The 20,651-nt window shown below is 36.4% G+C and overlaps 1 protein-coding gene across 1 annotated transcript; it reads right to left on the reverse strand.

Annotated features, from left to right (window-relative positions):
- Positions 1-1,858: 1,858 nt before the first annotated feature.
- On the reverse strand, positions 1,859-4,634 carry LOC133301951 (mediator of RNA polymerase II transcription subunit 15a-like). The gene is made up of 4 exons (XM_061501661.1): positions 4,620-4,634; positions 4,010-4,207; positions 3,824-3,911; positions 1,859-2,063 (listed from the first exon to the last, which is right to left on the reverse strand). Exons 1-4 carry the CDS (start codon positions 4,620-4,622, stop codon positions 2,011-2,013), a joined length of 342 nt encoding a protein of 113 aa, XP_061357645.1. The 5' UTR covers positions 4,623-4,634; the 3' UTR covers positions 1,859-2,010.
- Between the last annotated feature and the right edge of the window lie 16,017 nt (positions 4,635-20,651).

The following is a 20,651-nucleotide window of genomic DNA, read 5'->3' on the forward strand; positions in this document are numbered from 1 at the left end:
ACTTGCCCCGTCTTCTTGGGGCACTCTCTGGAATAATGACCTGCCTGACCACAACTGAAGCAAACATTCTGCCCCAGTCGACAAACACCTGTATGCATCTTCCCACACTTGGCACAAGTGGGAATCTTCCCTGCACTAAACATTCCGCTTCCATTCTTCACAAAGGGAGTCTTCTTAAACTTGGTGTTCTGCTGTGCTTGCAAACCCTTGCCCTTACCCTTCCAGGGGATAGTGCTCCTGAATATTCTGGCACTGCTTGATCAACTCCACAAAATTTCTGGTGCAATGACCCGCCAGTTTGTCTGCTATCATATCATTCAGACCCTTCCTGAATCGAAAGGCCTTGTCTTCTGGAGTGAGGGGAGTTCTACCATAACAAGAATATTTTGCCAAGCGGTTGAACTTGCTGAGATATTCATCCACAGTCATGCCTCCCTGCCGGAGGTCTTCAAACTCACTCTTCTTCCTTTCCCTGGCTTCTTCAGGGAAGTACTTTTGCAGAAAATGCCTCTCAAATAATGGCCAAGTAATAGCATAACCTTGGCACTCAAGTGGGTTTCTAACATTACTCCACCAGTCAGCAGCATCCCCCTGTAACATGTACACCGCATATAGGAGCTTCATGTTGGCATCGCATTCCATAACCTGAAAAATACGCTCCATCTCTTGGAGCCACTCCAATGCTGCAATGGGATCTCTTCCACCTTTGTAGTGAGGTGGGGAATGCTTCCTGAAAGCATTCAGCATACGCTCTCTAGTATCCCGGTCAAACCTGGGTGGTATAGCTGATCTATCAACCTCAATAATTGGCTGCCTCACTAGTCCTTCATGGACAGATGCCTCCGCCTCCTGATGGGCCTCTCCTGACCCTTCATGTCCCAGCACAACAGGCTCAAGAATCTGTACGGGACCAGCAGCACGTGCAACCTGCTGCTGCACATGTGGTGTAACTGGCGGTGGAGGAGGTGGTGAAGGTGGTGGAGGTCCTCCTCGTACCTCTGTCAACAGTAGTCGGATCATCTCAGCATTGGCCAGCCTATTCTGCGCCATAAGGTCTTCACTGGCCTTTCTTAGCTGCTCTCTATCGCGATCTCTGGCCTCTTCGATTCTTTTCAAATCAGCTTCCCTGGTTTCATTCAGGGTCTGCTGCAATGTTGCTATAGCTGCAACAATAGGATCAGGAGGAGGGATTTGAACTATTCGCCTGGGTCTCCCTCGAGGTGCCATGTCACTACACAAAACTGCACGAGGTATGAGTTAGCTACGCTCAATCAAGTGATAGCATATGCAATATCATGACACTCAAGAGACACTCAATAAACAGTTCTAACACTTAAGCAATACATCAGTGAACGTCCCGGTGAAATTGCTCTGATACCATAAATGTAACACCCCGTAGTACTCCGGTTGTTAACATACATGATATTTAACATTCACAGCGGAAGACTTTATTTGAAAAGGAATAAAGCATCTTATAAAAATACGAGTAAACTTTTTCCAAAACATTTCATAAAAACATTTCTAAAAACGTTCACGTCAGATACTGCGAAAGCGTAAATCTAAATATACATCTACTAATTAATCCCATGAGCCAGTATTAGTGGCCATTGACCATCAAGATATGACATCAAGTGTCATTCCTGACGGAGTCTCACGGACAGCATAACGGCTGTATTTCGGATAACTAGAAACATGATTCTACATATACAGATAACCTAATTAATACAACAATTTAAACAGATAGCTTGCAAGTCCCACACGGACTGCAATCCCCTTAATGGGTCAATACAACTAATAAGGCTCCATGCCCAAATTAACTGAATACATGCATCAAGTCTATATTAATTCGAAGTATAAAAGTATCAGTAAATAATCCATGGCTCTAAGAATACTATCATGAGCCTAAATAAATACATACAATAATCTCCATAAAATAATTAAGCATGTTAACAAGTCTACATGCCAACATCAAATCTAAACATAATATAAAATCATCAGCTGCATCATCAACTACTCCAATGCGGGGGCCTTGCCCCTAGAAGCATCACCACTACTCTGGGTACCTGAAATGATGTCCCCAAACGGGGTAAGATAACAACATCTCAGTAAGCTCAAGGTTCATAGAGGATCCTCTAACCCCTGAGCCCACTTCCTGCATAACAAGTCAGATATATATAATACAGACATACAGCATAAACATAGCATCATCATATCATCCTTGTGTAACCCCAGGGTCAAAGCCATAGACGGTTACACATGTGTGACTTCCAGGGTCAAGCCATAGACAGTCAACACAACCTCAGTATGAAATAGCTCCCAGAGTATTTAATGATTCCACTTTTCATACTCATATGCCAATAATATGCCCATTACAAGCCTAGACCAATTATTACTTATTACATATTTTAGTGCATTATTACAAGCCACTTTAATCTTCAATTACTTACATAGCTTAGAATCACATGCAAGGCTCACTTAGATTATTTTCAACTCATCCCAGTCATATTTATGATTATTATAAGTTACTAAGGGTTCCCCTAAGCCCACTTAGCTTAAATATCACTTTTACGGTTTTTCCATAATTGTACATGCTTCTGTTTTCTAGTTACTGGGCGTGACTCACTTGTTATAAAATTCTCATCTTTTAGTATGAAAGATAGTCATAAGTAATTCCCTGTTAAAGTTGTGCCATAAGTTTAATTCTCCTTTCAACTCATACCATAAAGAATCACATGGCTGGTTTGGCTATAACATGACAGATCCAATCACTTTGTCTTTCATATAAAGCACATAGGACAACTTACATATATGCAATCACATGGCACATGGCTGTGTGATTCCATCATAAGGCCAGTTTCGTACATACTATTTTATCCACGGTTCCAATATAAATTTTATAAACACGATTACATATAGGAGAATCCAAGATTTCAGCATATTAAAACAAGGAACACAAGTTTGGGCTTTTGGCCCACAAACTTATATCAAAGACTAGGAAGGCATTTTTGTTACCAAAATTCTGAATTTATGATAGGTCAAAGTAGGCACTAGGGATTTCTAACGGTATATAGATCATACAATTTGGATAGTATAGATCAAGATATGCCTATTTTAAGACTGCTGTTCAGAAATAGGGTGTACTGATAGAACAGCTGACTTTGAACGATAACTAGGAATGCATCTAATATCCATAAATTTTTAAATTTGAACACATGAAACTAGACATCTAGGGATTTCTAATGGTATATAGATCATACAATTTGGATTAGTATAGATCGAGATATGCGTGCTTTAAGACTGTTGTTGAAAAATGGATTATACAGATAGGACAACAAACTTCGAATGAAATCTGGGGACAAACCTGTCATTAAAAAATTTTCATACTCTCAGAGCTTCCAATTAGCTTTAAGTGGCCACAAGATTCATTCAATTTCAACAACTCTAGCTCAAGTTATCACCAAATTAGTGCGGACATGTTATCTAGTAACTAAGGACAGTATCTACTCATTTTTCACTCGGGCTAACTTTTCATCAAACACTCAATATGCATCCAATATAACTAGAAGAAACATGCCAAAATACAACTTCAGAACCCCATTATCATCACACAATTGAAAGAAGATCTAGATTACTATGGGGGAACAATTAGGATTCAACTGAAAAATAACACATAGTAAGAGATGCCAAAATGAGGTTAAAGAAAAATAACATACAGTTAAAGAAAATGTTTACTCTCTTACCTGGAGTCAACTGGAAAATAACATACAGTTAAAGAAAAAAACAAACAAACACATAAGAGATGCCAAAATGTTTACTCTCTTACCTGGATTCAACTGGAAACTTGTCAAGTAGTAGGGGAAACAATTAGGATGATTTGTAGGCACAATTAAGCGCAGGGGTTGAATTGGTGACTGCATGGTAGTAAAATTCAAATAAAGATAAAGTTTTATTACAAGAAAGAAAAATAAATACTTAAGATGTATATGGTTTAAAAGTTCTGAGAGCTCACCATCTGTGCTGAAGCATATTGGGATTTTAAGCTTGGGCTGAGAGCCACAGTACTAAAAGAACATTTGAAAATGGTCCCTTCTGCTCCTTCAGCAGCAGCTGCTGCAGTTGGGTCAACTTCTTCATCGCTTATGTCTACTATAGTGTCAGTAAGTTGCTGATTAACCTCCTTAGTTTCTTCCAAAAGGGCATGATTAGCCTGCCATATAAGACACACAAATTCATTATCAGCAATCAAAGACTGTCTAGAGAAAATCCATAAACTTTAAAGTGATTCCCTCACAATCCTAACTTTAGAATTACTTTTAAACCTATTATCTGATGAATCATCATGCTCCAATGAAACGGATGTCCATGGCTAATCCAGAACATGCAAAATCCTGGTCATTCTATAATGAATCCAATTGAATACCCAGGTCAACAATTCAAGACCTAATACGAGAGTCAGCAAATAGGTTCCATATTCTAAGCTCATGTCACCCTTGATTATTGTTCTTAAATGGGGAGGATAATGATTGTTTGTAAAAATGAGAGAAATTATGAATCAAACTAATTAAAAATTAACAAGAAGTATAATTGCTATTGTTGCATGCTACTACAACCAATATTACCATTGCTATAGTTGTTTCTCTTGATTGATTGTGAATGTTACTATTTTACTCTACCATTTAGTAACCCTTGAATCTTTAAAAGACAGGTTTACTTATTAAATTGATCCAATTAATATCAAAAGAGAAAATCTATTTCAGTAATTCCTATCTGAAATTTTTACTTTATAAGTTAAGAGCCATACATCAATGTCCTGAATACATCATAATCAATGGTACAAATTATTTTCTATCTTTTGATACATGTACAAAATATTGGTAGTTGCAAATAACTTATCCCAGCCGGTATCTTGTGTGTTGTACTAATTGTGTTTGAATTTCAGGCATCAAAAGCTCTAATTCAATTGGTTGATTCCGGTAGCAGGAAATCGCCAGAGAATTTTGATATATAGTCCTTACATGATTTGTTTCACTATCTAAATGACAATATAAAATTGTTCTTTTCTACACATCTGTAAATTGAACTTGCTGCATTTTTTGAATCTAAATCCTTGTAGTCAGAAATATCAAAATGCATAAACTTTTAGCTGGGAAAAACATTCTAATTGAAAGAAAGGGTGAAAAGTAATGTACATAATGTGTTGGTGCATATATATTCAATGTGTTGATGGCCACTAATAATTGCAATGGCAAGCCCAAAAATTAAGACACTGATAGTAAAAGATGTCAATTATAAAATAAAATGTAACAACTAAAAAAAATTTAGTACCGCAATCTTTGGCTTCTTGATACTAGATGTTGCAGTTGACTCCAAATCAGAAGCATCCAAAGCAGTTAACTGATGATATTGTTGTTTGAATTTTTGACTCTGCAACATCTGCTCTTCCTGATGTTGTTTTAGTTGCTGGTGTTGAAGTATACTTGAACCTGGCTGAAGGGGATTAAGATTTGGTTGGATCACGTTTACCCCAGCTTGTGAAGATAAGGAGTTAACATTAGTTTGTTGAGGAGCGCTAACAGGGTTTTGTTGAAGGGAGATCATTGGAACCTGTTGTAGGGAGTTCATAGCATTTCCTTGTCCTGAATACAAATTAGTGCTAGTTTGCATTGAATTCATCATATTCTGTTGTGTCGTGGATAACCCAGACAGTGAATTATGTTGCATGCTTGTCATATTATTCTGTTGCATTGTTGCTACAGAACCTTGTATATTTGTCGTTTGCAACTGAGTGTTCATTTGATTTTCATGAGACTGCACTTGAGTAACTTGGGATTGTGACTCTGACAAGGAGTGCATATGGGGAGGGGGAAGCTGTCTTGGCTGCAGTGAAGACATTGCTTTACTAGTCCTACTTACATTTATGAAATTTGAGATCTGCTTCTCATATGGACCAAGTTTCTCCTTGAAATTAGGAGCAATGTTGCTCTTAGAAACCTGGAGGAATGTTATAATGTGCTCCACTGGATAGGTCTCCGAGAGGGAGTTCCAGTTGACCTAGGGTCGTGGTGTGTCATCCGGGTAGGAACACACTAGGAATGTCTCGGGTGTATATGGATGGAAGGGGTACCTTGGTTGTGGTTCTTGGAACACACCTTGGATGATACCCGTAGCTTATATGCCGAGGACGTTGCGTGGTATTGGTAGCTACCATTCCAGCTTCGTCGTATTTTATATCCCGATATTCCCTAGTTTCGCTAAATCCCTTGCTATATCCCGTTTTGAAAGTGGTTGTTTTATATTACTTATATGCATCGAAGTGAACCATTGGGCGGAGTTTTCTCCAGAACCTCTGGGTTACTGAGATATATTCATATATCTCACCCCGTCTTGGGGCATTTATTTCAAGAGATAGCAGTGGCACAGGAGTGGCGGGCAAGAAGCCCGTAGGACGAGTCATGGGAGCATTGTCATTATTTGTTCATGATATATATATTTTTCCTAAGTCTAGTTAGTTATTATGTCATTCGATGTTATGTTTAAAGCTGTAAATTCAAGTTCATATTTCAAGTTGTAAATTCAAGTTATGATTATGTACGTTGTTATATTTAAATGAGATGTTGTAAGTATGCCTGAATATTGATGTAATATGATGGAAGGGCTTTAGGCCTATGTTAGAATTATGATTATATGCTTATGTTGAGAAATTGCATGTAAATGGACTTGGTGATTGAAATGAGTTAAGGAATTATAAAGTGAGCCATATAATATGAATTGTGTAATAACTATAAATTGAGTTAGGTTGTAAGTGCCCCAAGGCATTGTTGGTACTTGTGTGTGCCACCCATTGGATTATTAGGTACATTTGAGGTGTTAGTGATCATTTGCAATTTGGGGATTTTAAGAAAAACAAAGAAAACTCTGGCGAATTTTCTGTAGAATTGGCAGATTTTAGACGAACTTCGGGAGAGCATATCTCCCTCCACAGAGGTCCGATAGGGACGTGCCATATTCCATTTTAAAGCTTGAGATGTCCCCTACATGGTGTTAAAATATGAGCAAATTCCGGGTTGGACGCAGCCCTGAATGATTAAAAGAACACGGAATGTCCAGAACCCCCTTATGCAGGGGTTGTTTCTGGCAATTTTTGTGAAATTAATTCCCGCTTTGTTTCTCAGTCAAATTAAGCATATGATATATCAAATCGAAGCTTGAGGTATCTAGTTTGTAGCATAAAAATTGAGAGCAATTGGAGTGAGAGGATTTACTGCAGTAATTCGTGGAGTGAGAGGTGTTTTGAGCTGTTTTGGGGTTGGTTGGTTGTTTTGCTTGTCCAACTTCAAACGGCGATAACCGGAGCAAACGAGCTCCGATTAAAGTGTGTGATAGCTTATTAGAAAGGGATTTAAGTAAGACAAAAATATAATTTGAAAGAAAGGTCTGGATGTGAGCGGTGTGTTTGCAGAAAATTAATTAGTGAACCATGTTCGAAAAGGTAAAAACGTAAAGTTGAGAAATTGGCTAAGTGGGTTTATGGGAACCCCTTAGTAACATATAATAAGTAAAGTAAGATGTAAAAGTAGTTAAAATAAGTATTCCACAAGAGTTTACAGTTACGGTCACAACTTTTAATTATTACGCTTTTTATTGTTTTAAATGCTCGCGTAATAATCGGAAAAAGTTTATTCGCATTTTTATAAATGAACTGCTGTGATTGTAACTGCGCTTAATATCATAATTAATGTTAACAATACCGGTGTACAACGGGCTGTTACATTTTATGGTATCAGAGCAGTTTTGTTAGGGAACTCTGATAGTGTATAGTTGTGTTATGTGTTGTATGCTTGTATGTAGATTCTTATCGATTACTGCATATGTGATTCCTTAGTGTGGGTCTGATCAACCCATTCCTTTGTGTTACATACGTGGTCATCGTAAGAAGCCTGCGTGGCAACCCTGGAGCATCGAATGTAAGTCCTTAGCCTGATGTTGTGGATGCAGTGTTGACTGCTCCATGGACAAGAGATGGCAGTAAGTAAAATATGAATATTAGAGGACTTAAGGGAAAACAGACTTAAATATTTTGTCTGACTTTTGATGAAAGTTAAAAGAAAATTGTATTATAAGTAAAAGTTGTAAACAAATCTATGGTATGTACGGTAGTAGCAGAGGCGAGCTTTGTTAGTGATCATTTTCAATTTGCGGATTTTAAGAAAAACAAAGGAAACTCTGGCGAATTTTTTGTAGAATTGGCAGATTTTAGACGAACTTCGGGAGAGCATATCTCCCTCCACAGAGGTCCGATAGGGACGTACCATATGTCATTTTAAATCTTGAGATGTACCCTACATGGTGTTAAAATATGAGAAAATTCTGGGTTGCACGCAGCCCTGTATGATTAAAAGAACACGGACTGTCCAGAACCCCCTTATGCAGGGGCTGTTTCTAGCAGTTTTTGGGAAATTAATTCCCGCTTCGTTTCTCAGTCAAATTAAGCGTATGATATATTAAATCGAAGCTTCAGGTGTCTAGTTTGTATCATAAAAATTTGAGAGAAATTGGGTGAGAGGATTTGCTGCAGTAATTCATGGAGTGAGAGGTGTTTTGAGCTGTTTTGGGGTTGGTTGGCTGTTTTGTTTGTCCAACTTCAAACGGCGATAACCGGAGCAAACGAGCTCTGATTAAAGTGTGTGATAGCTTATTAGAAATGGAATTAAGTAAGACAAAAATATAATTTGAAAGAAAGGTCTGGTTGTGAGCGGTGTGTTCGCAGAAAATTAAGTAGTGAACCTTGTTCGAAAAGGTAAAAACGTAAAGTTGCGAAATTGGCTAAGTGGGTTTATGAGAACCCCTTAGTAACTTATAATAAGTAAAGTAAGATGTAAAAGTAGTTAAAATAAGTATTCCGCAAGAGTTTACAGTTACGGTCACAGCTTTGAACTATTACGCTTTTTATTGTTTTTTTTTTTATAACAAGCTTTTTATTGTTTTAAATGCTCGCGTAATAATCGGAAAAAGTTTATTCGCATTTTTATAAATGAACTGTTGTGATTGTAACTGCGATTAATATCATAAATAAATGTTAACAATACCAGTGTACAACAAGCTGTAACACAAACCGTAAAACTTTAGAAAGCCATAACTTTTGACTCGAGTATCCGAATTTTGTTTCCAAAAAACTCTTCAAGATCTACGCAATGACATCTCATTTGATATATTTCATCTCTCACAAACACAGTTCAAATTTGCAATAATGATATAAAAATAATAAAATAATAAATAAAGATTTGATTTGTGATTTGAATTAAAAAAATCAAAAATTTTAATTTTTAATATGAAAAATAAATAAAGATTTGTTTTGTGGTTTAAATTAAAAGATTATTATTAATAAGGAAAACAAAATAAAGATTTGATTTATGATTTAACTCAAAAATCAATTGAAAAATCAGTATTAATAAATAAAATAAATGAATCCAGCCATAAAGACTCATAAAACAGAAGGATGTAACTTATGACACGGTTCGATAAAATTCATAAAAAGTTATATATTTTTAAATTATTTTATTATGTTTTTGTATCTTACGATTCGATATGAAAAATCGGCCAAACGATACATGATAGTGTGATACGTATTGCGATTCAATAACCTTGTACACTATTTTTTTTTCAAACACTTGGTACAAGTATATATTTTAATATGACATTAACTATCCTTATTTATAGATGAGATAATCCACTTTGGTGCTATCTTTATAGTATCATTGTTACAAATTTGAATTGTATTTGTGAGAGATAAAATATATCAAATGAGATGTCATTGCGTAGATCTCGAAAAGTTATGTGGAATAAAAAAAAGAATTACCTGATTCGGATACCCGAGTCAAAAGTTATGGTCTTATGAAGTTTTATAATTAAACTGTTAATTTTTTGTGTCACGTGTCAACACCAGACGACGCCTAAATTAGGCGTGAATGCTTTGGGAGTCACTCCCAATTTAGGCGTGAATGGTCACGCCCAATTTAGGCGTGATCACGCCCAATTTAATGGACAATAGTGAAAGAAAGAAAAGATCTAAGCAAACTAAAGAAGGCAAAAAGCATGAAGGAAATGATGGACCTGAGAAGGCTGCATCATCAAGAGATGAGGGAAGTAAGTCAGCATCCAAGAAAAAAAAGAAACGCTTAAAATGTGAACTTCCAGATGAAGGGTTATGAATTTAGATGGATTAAATAATATATGATATTATATACTACAAGGTATCTGAACAAATATTGGGGATGCATGGTGATGAAGGCAAAGAAGTCTGAATTCTGGCAGGAATTTGTGTTTGGTAATTAGATCAGCTTGGAGGTGACTTTGTGGGGAAGTGACTTCAATTTATATGGCAATGCTTATGTATATTTGTTCAATTTTGTGAATTCTTTATGCATGAGATTAGTTTGTTCTAAGTTATCTAACATAGGAAGATATTAAGTTTTAGATATGTGTTACGGTTCCTGGTAAAATATTCAGTTTGCTTTGGAGTTGTTGGCCTGTGGCCAGTCCTTGTTATTTAGGTGAGAAAATGCTTTTCAATTCACTTTTTTTTTCTAAATTTTGATTAGAATTGTTTTGAGATGTTTCATATGTTTAAAAGATTATTTTGGTTATGCATAGAAGGTATCTTGTTTTCTTGAATTTTATTTGACAGTTTCCAATTTATTTGGGATAAGGTTTTAGGTTGACACTGGTAGAAGGTATAATTATTTTGCCAATAATTGGCCCTTTTCAAAACAAGATTTTTTATAATAATTTTGCCAAAAAAATTATTAAATTGTTGAGTTAACCTGAAATTTTCTTCTATGTAATTACTGGGTTTTTCATTTTAGGGATAGAGTAATTTTTTGGTATGATTATCAAAATACTTCATTTTTATGATGTTAATGTCAAAATATTCCTCAGTCCAAACTCTATCCATATGCTCATTTTTTTCAGACCTGCTCACTCAATTACCTCGATTATGCTATTAATGGTCAAATTGTTTATTGATTATAATGTTGATATTTTTTAAACTGAATGTATTTCAAAAGATCACCTAATCTCATTTACTTTAATTATTATAATTTTTTATTTATTTAATTCAATTATTTAATTTTTTAATTTAGTAATAAAATACGAGGTAGGATATACTTACCAGTTACCACAAAAAAAGTTTACCAGCTTTACAACCAATCTAATCACCATTGATTTCCGTCAATCTAACGGTTATAATTTGTTGGAAATTATTTGGTCATATTTTTTAATTAATTATTAATTCTCAATAAATTATAACTGTTAGATTGACAAAAATCAATGGTGATTAGATTGATTGTAAAAGTAATAAACTTTTTTGGTGGTAAGTATATCATTTCCCATAAAATATTAATGTAAAAATGAGAAAACAAGATAGGAAAAAAAATAAAATTTAGGACGAAAATATGGTATTTTAGTAGCTGTAACTATTTTTAGTAGTTTTCAATATCTCGCACAATTAATTCTCAAATTTTGTTCAATTTTAAAGATAATTTAGTTTTAAATATTTTTTTACGTAATATTTTTTTTTGGGTAGTTATTTTATGTAATATTTTAACCTGATGAAAAATTGATAACAATGATTATTAAAAAAAATTAAAAAAATTCAGTCATGCATTTGCTGGCAAAAAAAATTATTTAATGCTTTTTAATAAATTAATTACGCATTTATTACAGTTTTGGAAATAATTAAACCTTTATTGCACAATAAGACGCCCATTTTGGGCGTCACCAATGACGCCTAAATTAGGCGTCACTCAAGAGGCAATCACGCCTAAATTTCGGCGTCACTCATCAGGTGTTGACACGTGTCATATTTTTTTTCCAACAAAAAAATAATCTAATCATAAAACTTCTGAAGGCCATAATTTTTGACTCGGGTATCCAAATCAGGTAATTCTTTTTTTTATTCCACATAACTTTTTGAAATCTACGCAATGACATCTCATTTGACATATTTTATTTCTCAAAAGCACAATTTAAATTTGCAAATATGGTATTATAAGAGCGGTTAAACCCAGAAGCCTCTAAGTTCTGGGTTTGTTATTTAATATAAAAGAAATAAATAAAATTTTGATTTGTGATTTAATTTAAAAAAATAAATAAAGATTTGATTTGTGATTTGATTCGTAGTCTGAAATTAATGATGACTTATGAATGTTTTTCAAAAATAAAATCTTTCTTACTTAGAGATTTAAAATATTTATTTGATTATTTTCTTTATTAATACAGATTTTTCAAATTGACTTTTGAGTTTAAATCACAAATCAAATCTTTATTTTGTTTTCCTTATTAATAATAATTGTTATTTTTAATTTAAATCACAAACCAAATTTTTTTTATAATAAAAATAAAAAAATTTATTTTTTTAATTTAAATCACACATCAAATCTTGATTTATTTTTGATATTATATCACAAACCCAAAACTCAGAGGCTTCTGAATTTAAAAATGTGAAACATGTCATTGTCAACACCTGACACATCACCAATCACGTCTAAATTGGATTTCAATCAAGAGGCAAACACGCCTAATTTAGGTAATTTTATTTTTGAAAAACATTCATAAGTCATCATTAATTTCAGACCACGAATAATAATCCAGAAGCTTATAGCATTAATCGTTAATTTCAAAAATAATATCCTGCTTCCTTAGAGATTTAGCATATTTATTTAATTATTTCCTTTATTTCTACAGATTTTTCAAATTTATTTTTTAGTTTAAATCACAAATCAAATCTTTATTTTTTTCCTTACTAATAATAATTTTTATTTTTATTTTTAATTGAAATCACAAACCAAATTTTTGTTATAATAAAAAAAATTATTATAAAAAAAATTTACATCACAAATCAAAATTTTATTTATTTTTATATTAAATCACAAACCCAGAACTCAGAGACTTCTGGGTTTAACCGCTCTTATAATACCATTCTTGCAAATTTAAATTGTGTTTGTGAGAAATAAAATATGTCAAATGAGATGTCATTGCGTAGATCTCGAAAGTTATGTAGAATCAAAAAAAGAATTACCTGATTTGGATACCCAAGTCAAAATTTATGGCATTCAGAAGTTTTATGATTAAATTAATTTTTTTTTGAAAAAAAAAATTTGACACGTGACGCCCAAATTTAGGCGTGATTGCCTCTCAAGTGACGCCCAATTTAGGCGTCATTGGTGACGCCCAAAATGGGCGTCTTATTGTGCAATAAATGTGTAATTATTTTCAAAATTGTAATAAATGCGTAATTAATTTATTAAAAAGCATTAAATAAATTTTTTTGCCGTCTAAAGTCATTTCTAAGACTGATAAGTTTTAAATTTGTGTCTTCGTTTTGTTTTTTTTTTTTTTGTATAACTGTGTCTTCGTTTTCTTAGACTGAGAGTTTAACGTTTTGTAGAATATGTCTTTATGTTGTTTTTGTGTATTTCTCTGGTGTAGTTTACTTTCTTTGGTTTAATTATTATGTAATTTGTTCCTGTTTCTCAATATATATCTCTATTGTTCATCTGTTCATTTGCAAAACCCATTTTTAATATCCAATGAAAGGAAATCAAATAAAAAAGCAAATGACCTTTTAGTAATAAGGATTATGAAATAAAGTCTTGAAATGGATGACCAAAATTCAGAGACATTGAAGTGCAGATTATGAAATAAAGATTATGTATACAGAATGCTTTTTTCAGAGGGTTTGAGTGCATTTTCTGAAAGAAAAGTTTGTTTATGTAGTGTATGAATTTGAAAGAGTACAAGTGCAGATTATTAAATAAAAAGTTGGAGAATGTGACTATTGTAATGGATAAAAGAATATAAAAAGGAATGCCTATTGAATGTTATTTTATTTTTTTGCGCTTGGTATTTGCTTTAAAAAATATATAATATTTAATTATTTCAGCGATTTGATGGGTTAATTAAAATCATATAATGTTTGTGATTAAATATATTAATTAAAACCATGTTTGTTTACCAAAAAAAAAAACCAGTGTTTGTGTTGCATAGCTCCTTTTTTCAAATGTATCATAATAAGGATACAATTAGGTGGGACATAAGCATTCTTAAAAATATATGGATCGTCCTGTATGATTTTGTTTGTCAGAAAAACTTCAGAAAAAGCAAATCATTTAGTGTTTCAGTGCAAAGTCTAAATCAATATTCAACGGGGGAAAAATAGATGGTAAGAGATTCATGCCTTATGTATTATGGTCATGTTCATATCTAATTTATGTTATCAATATTCTGCAGAAAATCTTTCTCCGTGGTCTATCTCCACTATTGCCGGGTAAGTTTTCTTCATCATTTTTTTTGTTTACCAAATCACATTCTTATAGTAACATTGTGATTGCTTTTATGTCGACATTATTATTTTTTTGTCTAACGTTCCAGCCTTTCTCAATTCACCAATATACGAAATGAGTTCAGTAGCAATAAATAGTCGCTTAGTGATATTTCTAGCGGTACGCAACTATGTTCTTCAATGATACTTACGAATATTTAGTTTCTACTTCATTACCATTTTATGTAGTTACATTTTATGTCTTCTTATCTTTTTTGTAGATAGTAGAAATGCTAAAATGAGGCGCAAAGCAATTTATAAATGCTGTGTAGGAGGTTAGATCTAGAATTAACAGAAAGAGAGAAACCAGAGAAAGATAGAGAGAGAGGGTAGAGATTTGCAAGAGGAGAGAGAGATTGTTCAAACTTTCAATATCTTCTATTCACGCCCCTCATGGGCTATTTAACTACTTTTCTAACAATATACTTTCCTTACGTCAGTTTATTAATTACAACCATTGATAATTACATAAACTGACTAATACATCTTTTATTTACTTATTGAAATAATCCTGCAAATATGCAGGCTTCTTGGTATTGCGAGTGGGCCTCGTTCCACTGAGCCCATTGGGTTGAGGTGCAACATTCCCTTCCCCATCGAGACAAGACTCGTCCGCGAGTAGGGTAGAGTTAGGAGGAAAGTGGGCCCAGGCACGTGATGGAGTCTGAGCAATAGCTGGGGTGTGAGTGAGGTTAGGTAGGAGTAAGGGTTGCTGGGGTTCGGTTACTTTATGTTGATTGGCTGATGAAGGGATAAGAATCCCCTTTGCTGCAATCTCATTGGCTGCTGGTGTGGTGTGGGGTAAACGAAGTGCTTTATCCAATGGACCAACTAATGAGGTCTGAGGCAGCGAATTGGACAAAGGAGAACTAACATTTGCTTAAGTGTCGTGTTGGGAGAGTGTTGTTGAGTGAGGGTATCCTCCGTCTGTCTTGGTGGCTGAAACGAAATGGATGTAGAGTCAAGCAAGGACTCGTCCTCCCAAGTAGAGGCTTCTGGTGGCAGGCCCTGCCACTGGACTAGAACCTGGGAAACTTCTCGCCCCTGTCTCCAGATGACCCGTCGAGATACAATAGCCATAGGAGGGTGAGCGAGTGGGTTGTCAAAGGTGTCCATATAGTGAGGTTGTGGATCGTGTAGTGCTCAGAAGCTACAAACGGTCGCAACAGGGAAACATGAAAGACTGGATGCACCCTTGAACCAGTTGGTAACTGCAGACGGTAAGCCACACCCCCAATGCGTTCCAGGACTGCAAAAGGGTTAAAAAACGAAGGCTGAGCTTATGGGAGGACCGGCGGTGGACCGATAGCTGGCGGTATGGTTGTAACCGCAAGAGAACCTGATCTCCAACCTCAAAGGTGATATCTTTCCCCTTCTTGTCCGCTTGTAATTTCATGCATGCCTGTGCTTTTTGTAAGTTGTGTTTTAATGATGTCAGGAGGAGGGAACGCTGATGTAAGTCTATGTCAACGGCATCCAGAGCAGTGGTTCCCATAGAGTACTCCAACAGACACGGTGGAGAGCGACCGCAGGTGGCCTGTAAAGGTGAAAATCCTGTCGATCGATTGTGGGCAGTGTTGTAATGAAACTCTGCGCAACTCAAGAACCGGGACCAGCAGATGGGTTGTCGTGAACGAAACAACGTAGGTAATGTTCCAACCCTCAATTCACTCGTTCGGTCTGGCCATCGGTGTAAACCCTTGTGATAGGGGTAAATGAGTGATAAAATCCATAGAGAGATCAGTCTAGATGGTGGCTGGAATAGGAAGGGGTTGTAGCAGGCCATAGGGTAGATGGTTGGGAGCTTTTGTTTTCTGGAAAATTTCACAGTGCATAATAAACTGCTGAATATCTTGTTTCATGTGTTTCCAGGTGAACTTGGCACTCAGGCGTAGAAGGGTGCGACGGACACCAGCATGCCCCCCAATCGTGGAAGAATGGAACTCGTGGAGGAGAAGAGGGACGAGGGAAGAGCCAACCGGAATGTAGACACGACCCTTATATAGCAGTTACCCATTTTGAGGGTGTAATTTGTAAGTCCTGTAGGATCATTGTAGCATAGGTATCCTTCTGTAACTCGGACTGTAATATGGAACCATATTCAGAGACAGGGCCACTAATGGCCATAAGTGTTGGGGACGAAGAGTAGCTGGTCCCCTCTGATTGACGTGAAAGAGCGTCAGCTGCAGTATTAGACTTGTCGGGTCTATACTGGATAACATAGTGGAAACCCAACAATTTTGCTAAGAACTGTTGTTGCTCAGGTGTCTGGATCACCTGAGACATCAAGTGGTGTAGGCTCTTGTGGTCCGTCTTGATTATAAATGACGTTCCCAGGAGGTATTGTCGCCACTTTGCCACTGCAGAAGTAATGGCAAACATCTCGCGTAGATAAGTGGACTTAGCTTGCATGCTCTTTGATAATTTTCTGCTAAAAAAAGCGATAGGATGATTAGACTGTAATAACACAGCACCTACACCCACTCCAGAAGCGTCAGTTTCAAGTACAAATGGTAAATTAAAATTGGGAAGGGCTAAAACAGGAGCATTAGTTAATAGGAGCTTAAGGGATACAAAGGCTTGCTCTGCATGAGAATCCCAATTGAATGCGTCCTTAGAGAGTAAGTCTGTGAGAGGAGCAGCAACATTTGCATAGCCTTGAATAAACCTGCGGTAATAGCCTAGGAGGCCCAGAAACGCACGTAACTGAGTGATAGTGCTAGGTGGGGGCCACTCTTTAACCGCCTGAATTTTAGATGGGTCCGGGGAAACCCCAGATGCTGAAATAATATGCCCAAGGAATTGAATTTCCTGCACAACAAAAGAACACTTTATGAACTTAACAAAAAACTAGTGCTGGCGGAGAGTGTGCAACACTTGGGTTAAATGATCCACGTGGGCCTGTAGTGAGGGGCTGTAGATGAGGATATCATCAAAGAATATCACCACAAATCGCCTGAGAAACTGAGTGAATATGTGATTCATAGTGGCCTGAAATGTGGATGGGGCATTGGAAAGCCCAAAAGGCATCACTAGGAATTCGAAATGGCCATTATGGGTTCGAAAAGCTGTTTTAGGCACATCCTCGGGTGCCATCTTGATCTGATGATAGCCAGATCGTAAATCCAGTTTTGAAAAAATATGAGCCCCATGTAGTTCATCAAGTAACTCATCAACGGTGGGTATAGGGAATTTATCAGGGATAGTGATGGCATTTAGGGCACGATAATCAACATAAAAGCGCCATGTACCATCTTTCTTTCGAACCAATAGGACGGGTGAGCTGAAAGGAGATTGGCTGGGTTGAATAATCCCAGTGGCTAACATGTCATTCACCATGCGCTCAATCTCAGATTTCTGGAAATGTGGATAGCGGTAAGGGTGGACTTGCACAGGCTTAGAATTGGGAAGGAGGTGAATATGATGGTTGAAAATTCTATCTGGAGGTAACGACGTAGGTGAGGGGAAAATATCATGAAACTGGGTTAGGATACGCTGGATGGAGGGAGGTGTTTGGGTGGAAGGTGAAAGGGATGGTTGAGTAGTGGTGTCACTTGTAAGACACATAAAATAGGAGGAAATGGAATCCTGGCTAACGCGTTTGTGGAGTTGGGCTTGTGAGATTTGCGTAAGTGGGGTAGTAGCAGCGCCCTGTAATGTGATGGAGGAATCCAAATGGTTGAAGGTCATGGTCAATTGGGAATAGTCGGTAATAATTAGGCCAAGAGTAGCCAGCCATTGGATACCCAAAACAACATATGCCCCTCTAAGATCCAGAACAAATAGGTCCACCAGGAATGTGGTGTTTTGAAGCACCAGTGGTGTAGCAAGGCACGAGGCTGTGCAAGAAAGAGCATCACCATTTCCAACCTGCACTTGGAATGGATTAATATGTTGCATAGCTAAACCAATAAAAGAAGCCATACGAGCAGTAATAAAATTATGAGTACTGCCGCCGTCAACAAAAACCTGAACAATTTTACCATGCACCGAGCCTTCCAAGCGGAAAGAGCGTGCACTCCTGTGGCCAAATAATGCGTTAAAGCTGATTTCAGGAGTCACATTAGTAGTGATAGTGTCCGCATCACTGTCAGGTATGGCAAGCTCCTGATCCTCGTCAGTTCCTTCGAAGTAAAGTAACGAAGGACGACCTTTACATTTGTGGCCGAATGAGTATATTTCGTCACAATTATAACATAAGTTTTGCTCCCGCTTGAGTTGCCTTTCAGCTTGGGAGAGGCGTCGAATGGGTATAGCAGGGATAGGAGCAGAGGCACTGGGATGCTGGAGGCTGTTGGAAGTAGTGAGAGTGGTTGGTTTAGTAAGAGAATGCCAAGGACGTGGGGTACGGACCTCCCCAGCCTGATCTTCGTATACCCTAGCCAAAGAAAATGCTTCGTGGTAATCAGACGGTCTGTTGGTTAGCACAGAACGCCGAATATGTGCTTTGAGACCTGAGATAAAAATGCTGTGAAGTAAGGTGGCTGAGAGGCCAGGTACCTTGCTCACTAATTTTTCAAATGAAGCCTGATAATCCAAAACAGATCTGGTTTGTTGGATCTTGGCTAAGGCACCAGCTGGGTCGTCAAATTCGGACGGGCCAAACCGACGATGAAGAGCTACACAGAACGTTCGCCAATCGATCATCAGACCATTATGATCGGAACTGTGAAACCAACTGGCGGCGGGTTCATCTAAGTGAAAGGCCGCGTGATTCAAACGATCAGCCAAAGGAACTTGGTAAAACGTGAAGTAACGTTCTACCGCAATTATCCAAGTAGTAGGATCTCCAGTGGAAAAGCGAGGTAAATTGAGTTTCACCTGGCGAGATCTAGAACCGTCAGCACCGGAAGCAGCACCAACGCTAGGTCTTGAGCCCAAAATCCCACGGATATGGGAATTCCCCGTCGAGTTCTGTTGTTGTAGTTCTATCAAACGATTGAGGTCCTGATGAAAACGTGTTTGGGAGTCCTGGATTTCCTGCTGAGATTCATGGAGTAGGGTCTGTGATTCCTGTAACGCCCGGTGCTGTTGTTCACGAACCAACTCAGCAGCTTGGAATTGCTGTTCAAGCGTTTCAAGGCGATGGTGCATGTCACGGGAACGAGTGTTGTCGGCCATCAGCTGGAAGGAAGAGATCGATGAAAGCACCAAATTGTAGGAGGTTAGATCTAAAATTAACAGAAAGAGAGAAACCAGAGAAAGATAGAGAGAGGGTAGAGATTTGCAAGAGGAGAGAGAGATTGTCCAAACTTTCAATATCTTCACGCCCCTCGTGGGCTATTTAACTACTTTTCTAACAATATCTTTTCCTTACGTCAGTTTATTAATTACAACCATTGATAATTACATAAACTGACTAATACATCTTTTATTTACTTATTGAAAATAATCCTGCAAATATGCAGGCTTCTTGGTATTGTGAGTGGGCCTCGTTCCACTGAGCCCATTGGGTTGAGGTGCAACATGCTGTCAATATCAATAGAATGCCTGATTTAATTGGTAATTTATCTTAATAAATTTACAATCTTAATTTTATAAGGAAGTATTTCAAAGATTAGTATAGTTGATTTGGTTCTCTATCCAAGGAGATAACTTTGATGTTTGCTATAGGTTAAAAAAATAGCAACAGAGCCCTTTCTTTAGTATCTTTATTGCCATTTCGGTTGTGATCAAGTCTATTTTTCTTCCATTTTTTATTGTCATGCAGAAATCGTATTTCAAGTATCATCAGAACTTCATTAATTGCTTTTTTTTTTTTTTTTTTTTTTATAGAAATTGTATTTCATGGTAATTAGGAAATGGATGCATTCCTCTAATACTTTCATTTTTTTCCCGTACAGTAATCAATTATATGGTGAGATAACAGATTTATCCATGCATGATTTATTTCATACTTTTATTTACAAATTATTTATCGTTTATCTTCAACAGCAGCAACGATCAAAATTAATGGGTTTTTATCACTTTTGCAAGTGCAGGTTGGACGATCTTTATTATTTATTACCTTGATGTCATTATTCTCTTTTATTTTATTTATCACAATGTTGATTTGATGTTGTTTATACACATTGGAATTACTGTGAGCAGTAAATCTAACTCATCTATAGGGAGGTGGTCATCAACACAATTATTATCAAATGTTTGTTCAATAAATATTTGACAGTGATTAAGATTTAAAAAATCAGCTGTAATTGTCAACTACCTTTTTCCTGAAAGAACAAAAAAATAACTTTGCCACTTATAAAGTGTTTGATTATAATTTGTATATAAC

The sequence above is a fragment of the Gastrolobium bilobum genome, unplaced genomic scaffold (assembly GCF_033153095.1).
Source record: "Gastrolobium bilobum isolate Gb01-03AN ecotype WA unplaced genomic scaffold, APGP_CSIRO_Gbil_v1 utg4022, whole genome shotgun sequence".
NCBI classification, from domain to species: domain Eukaryota; kingdom Viridiplantae; phylum Streptophyta; class Magnoliopsida; order Fabales; family Fabaceae; genus Gastrolobium; species Gastrolobium bilobum.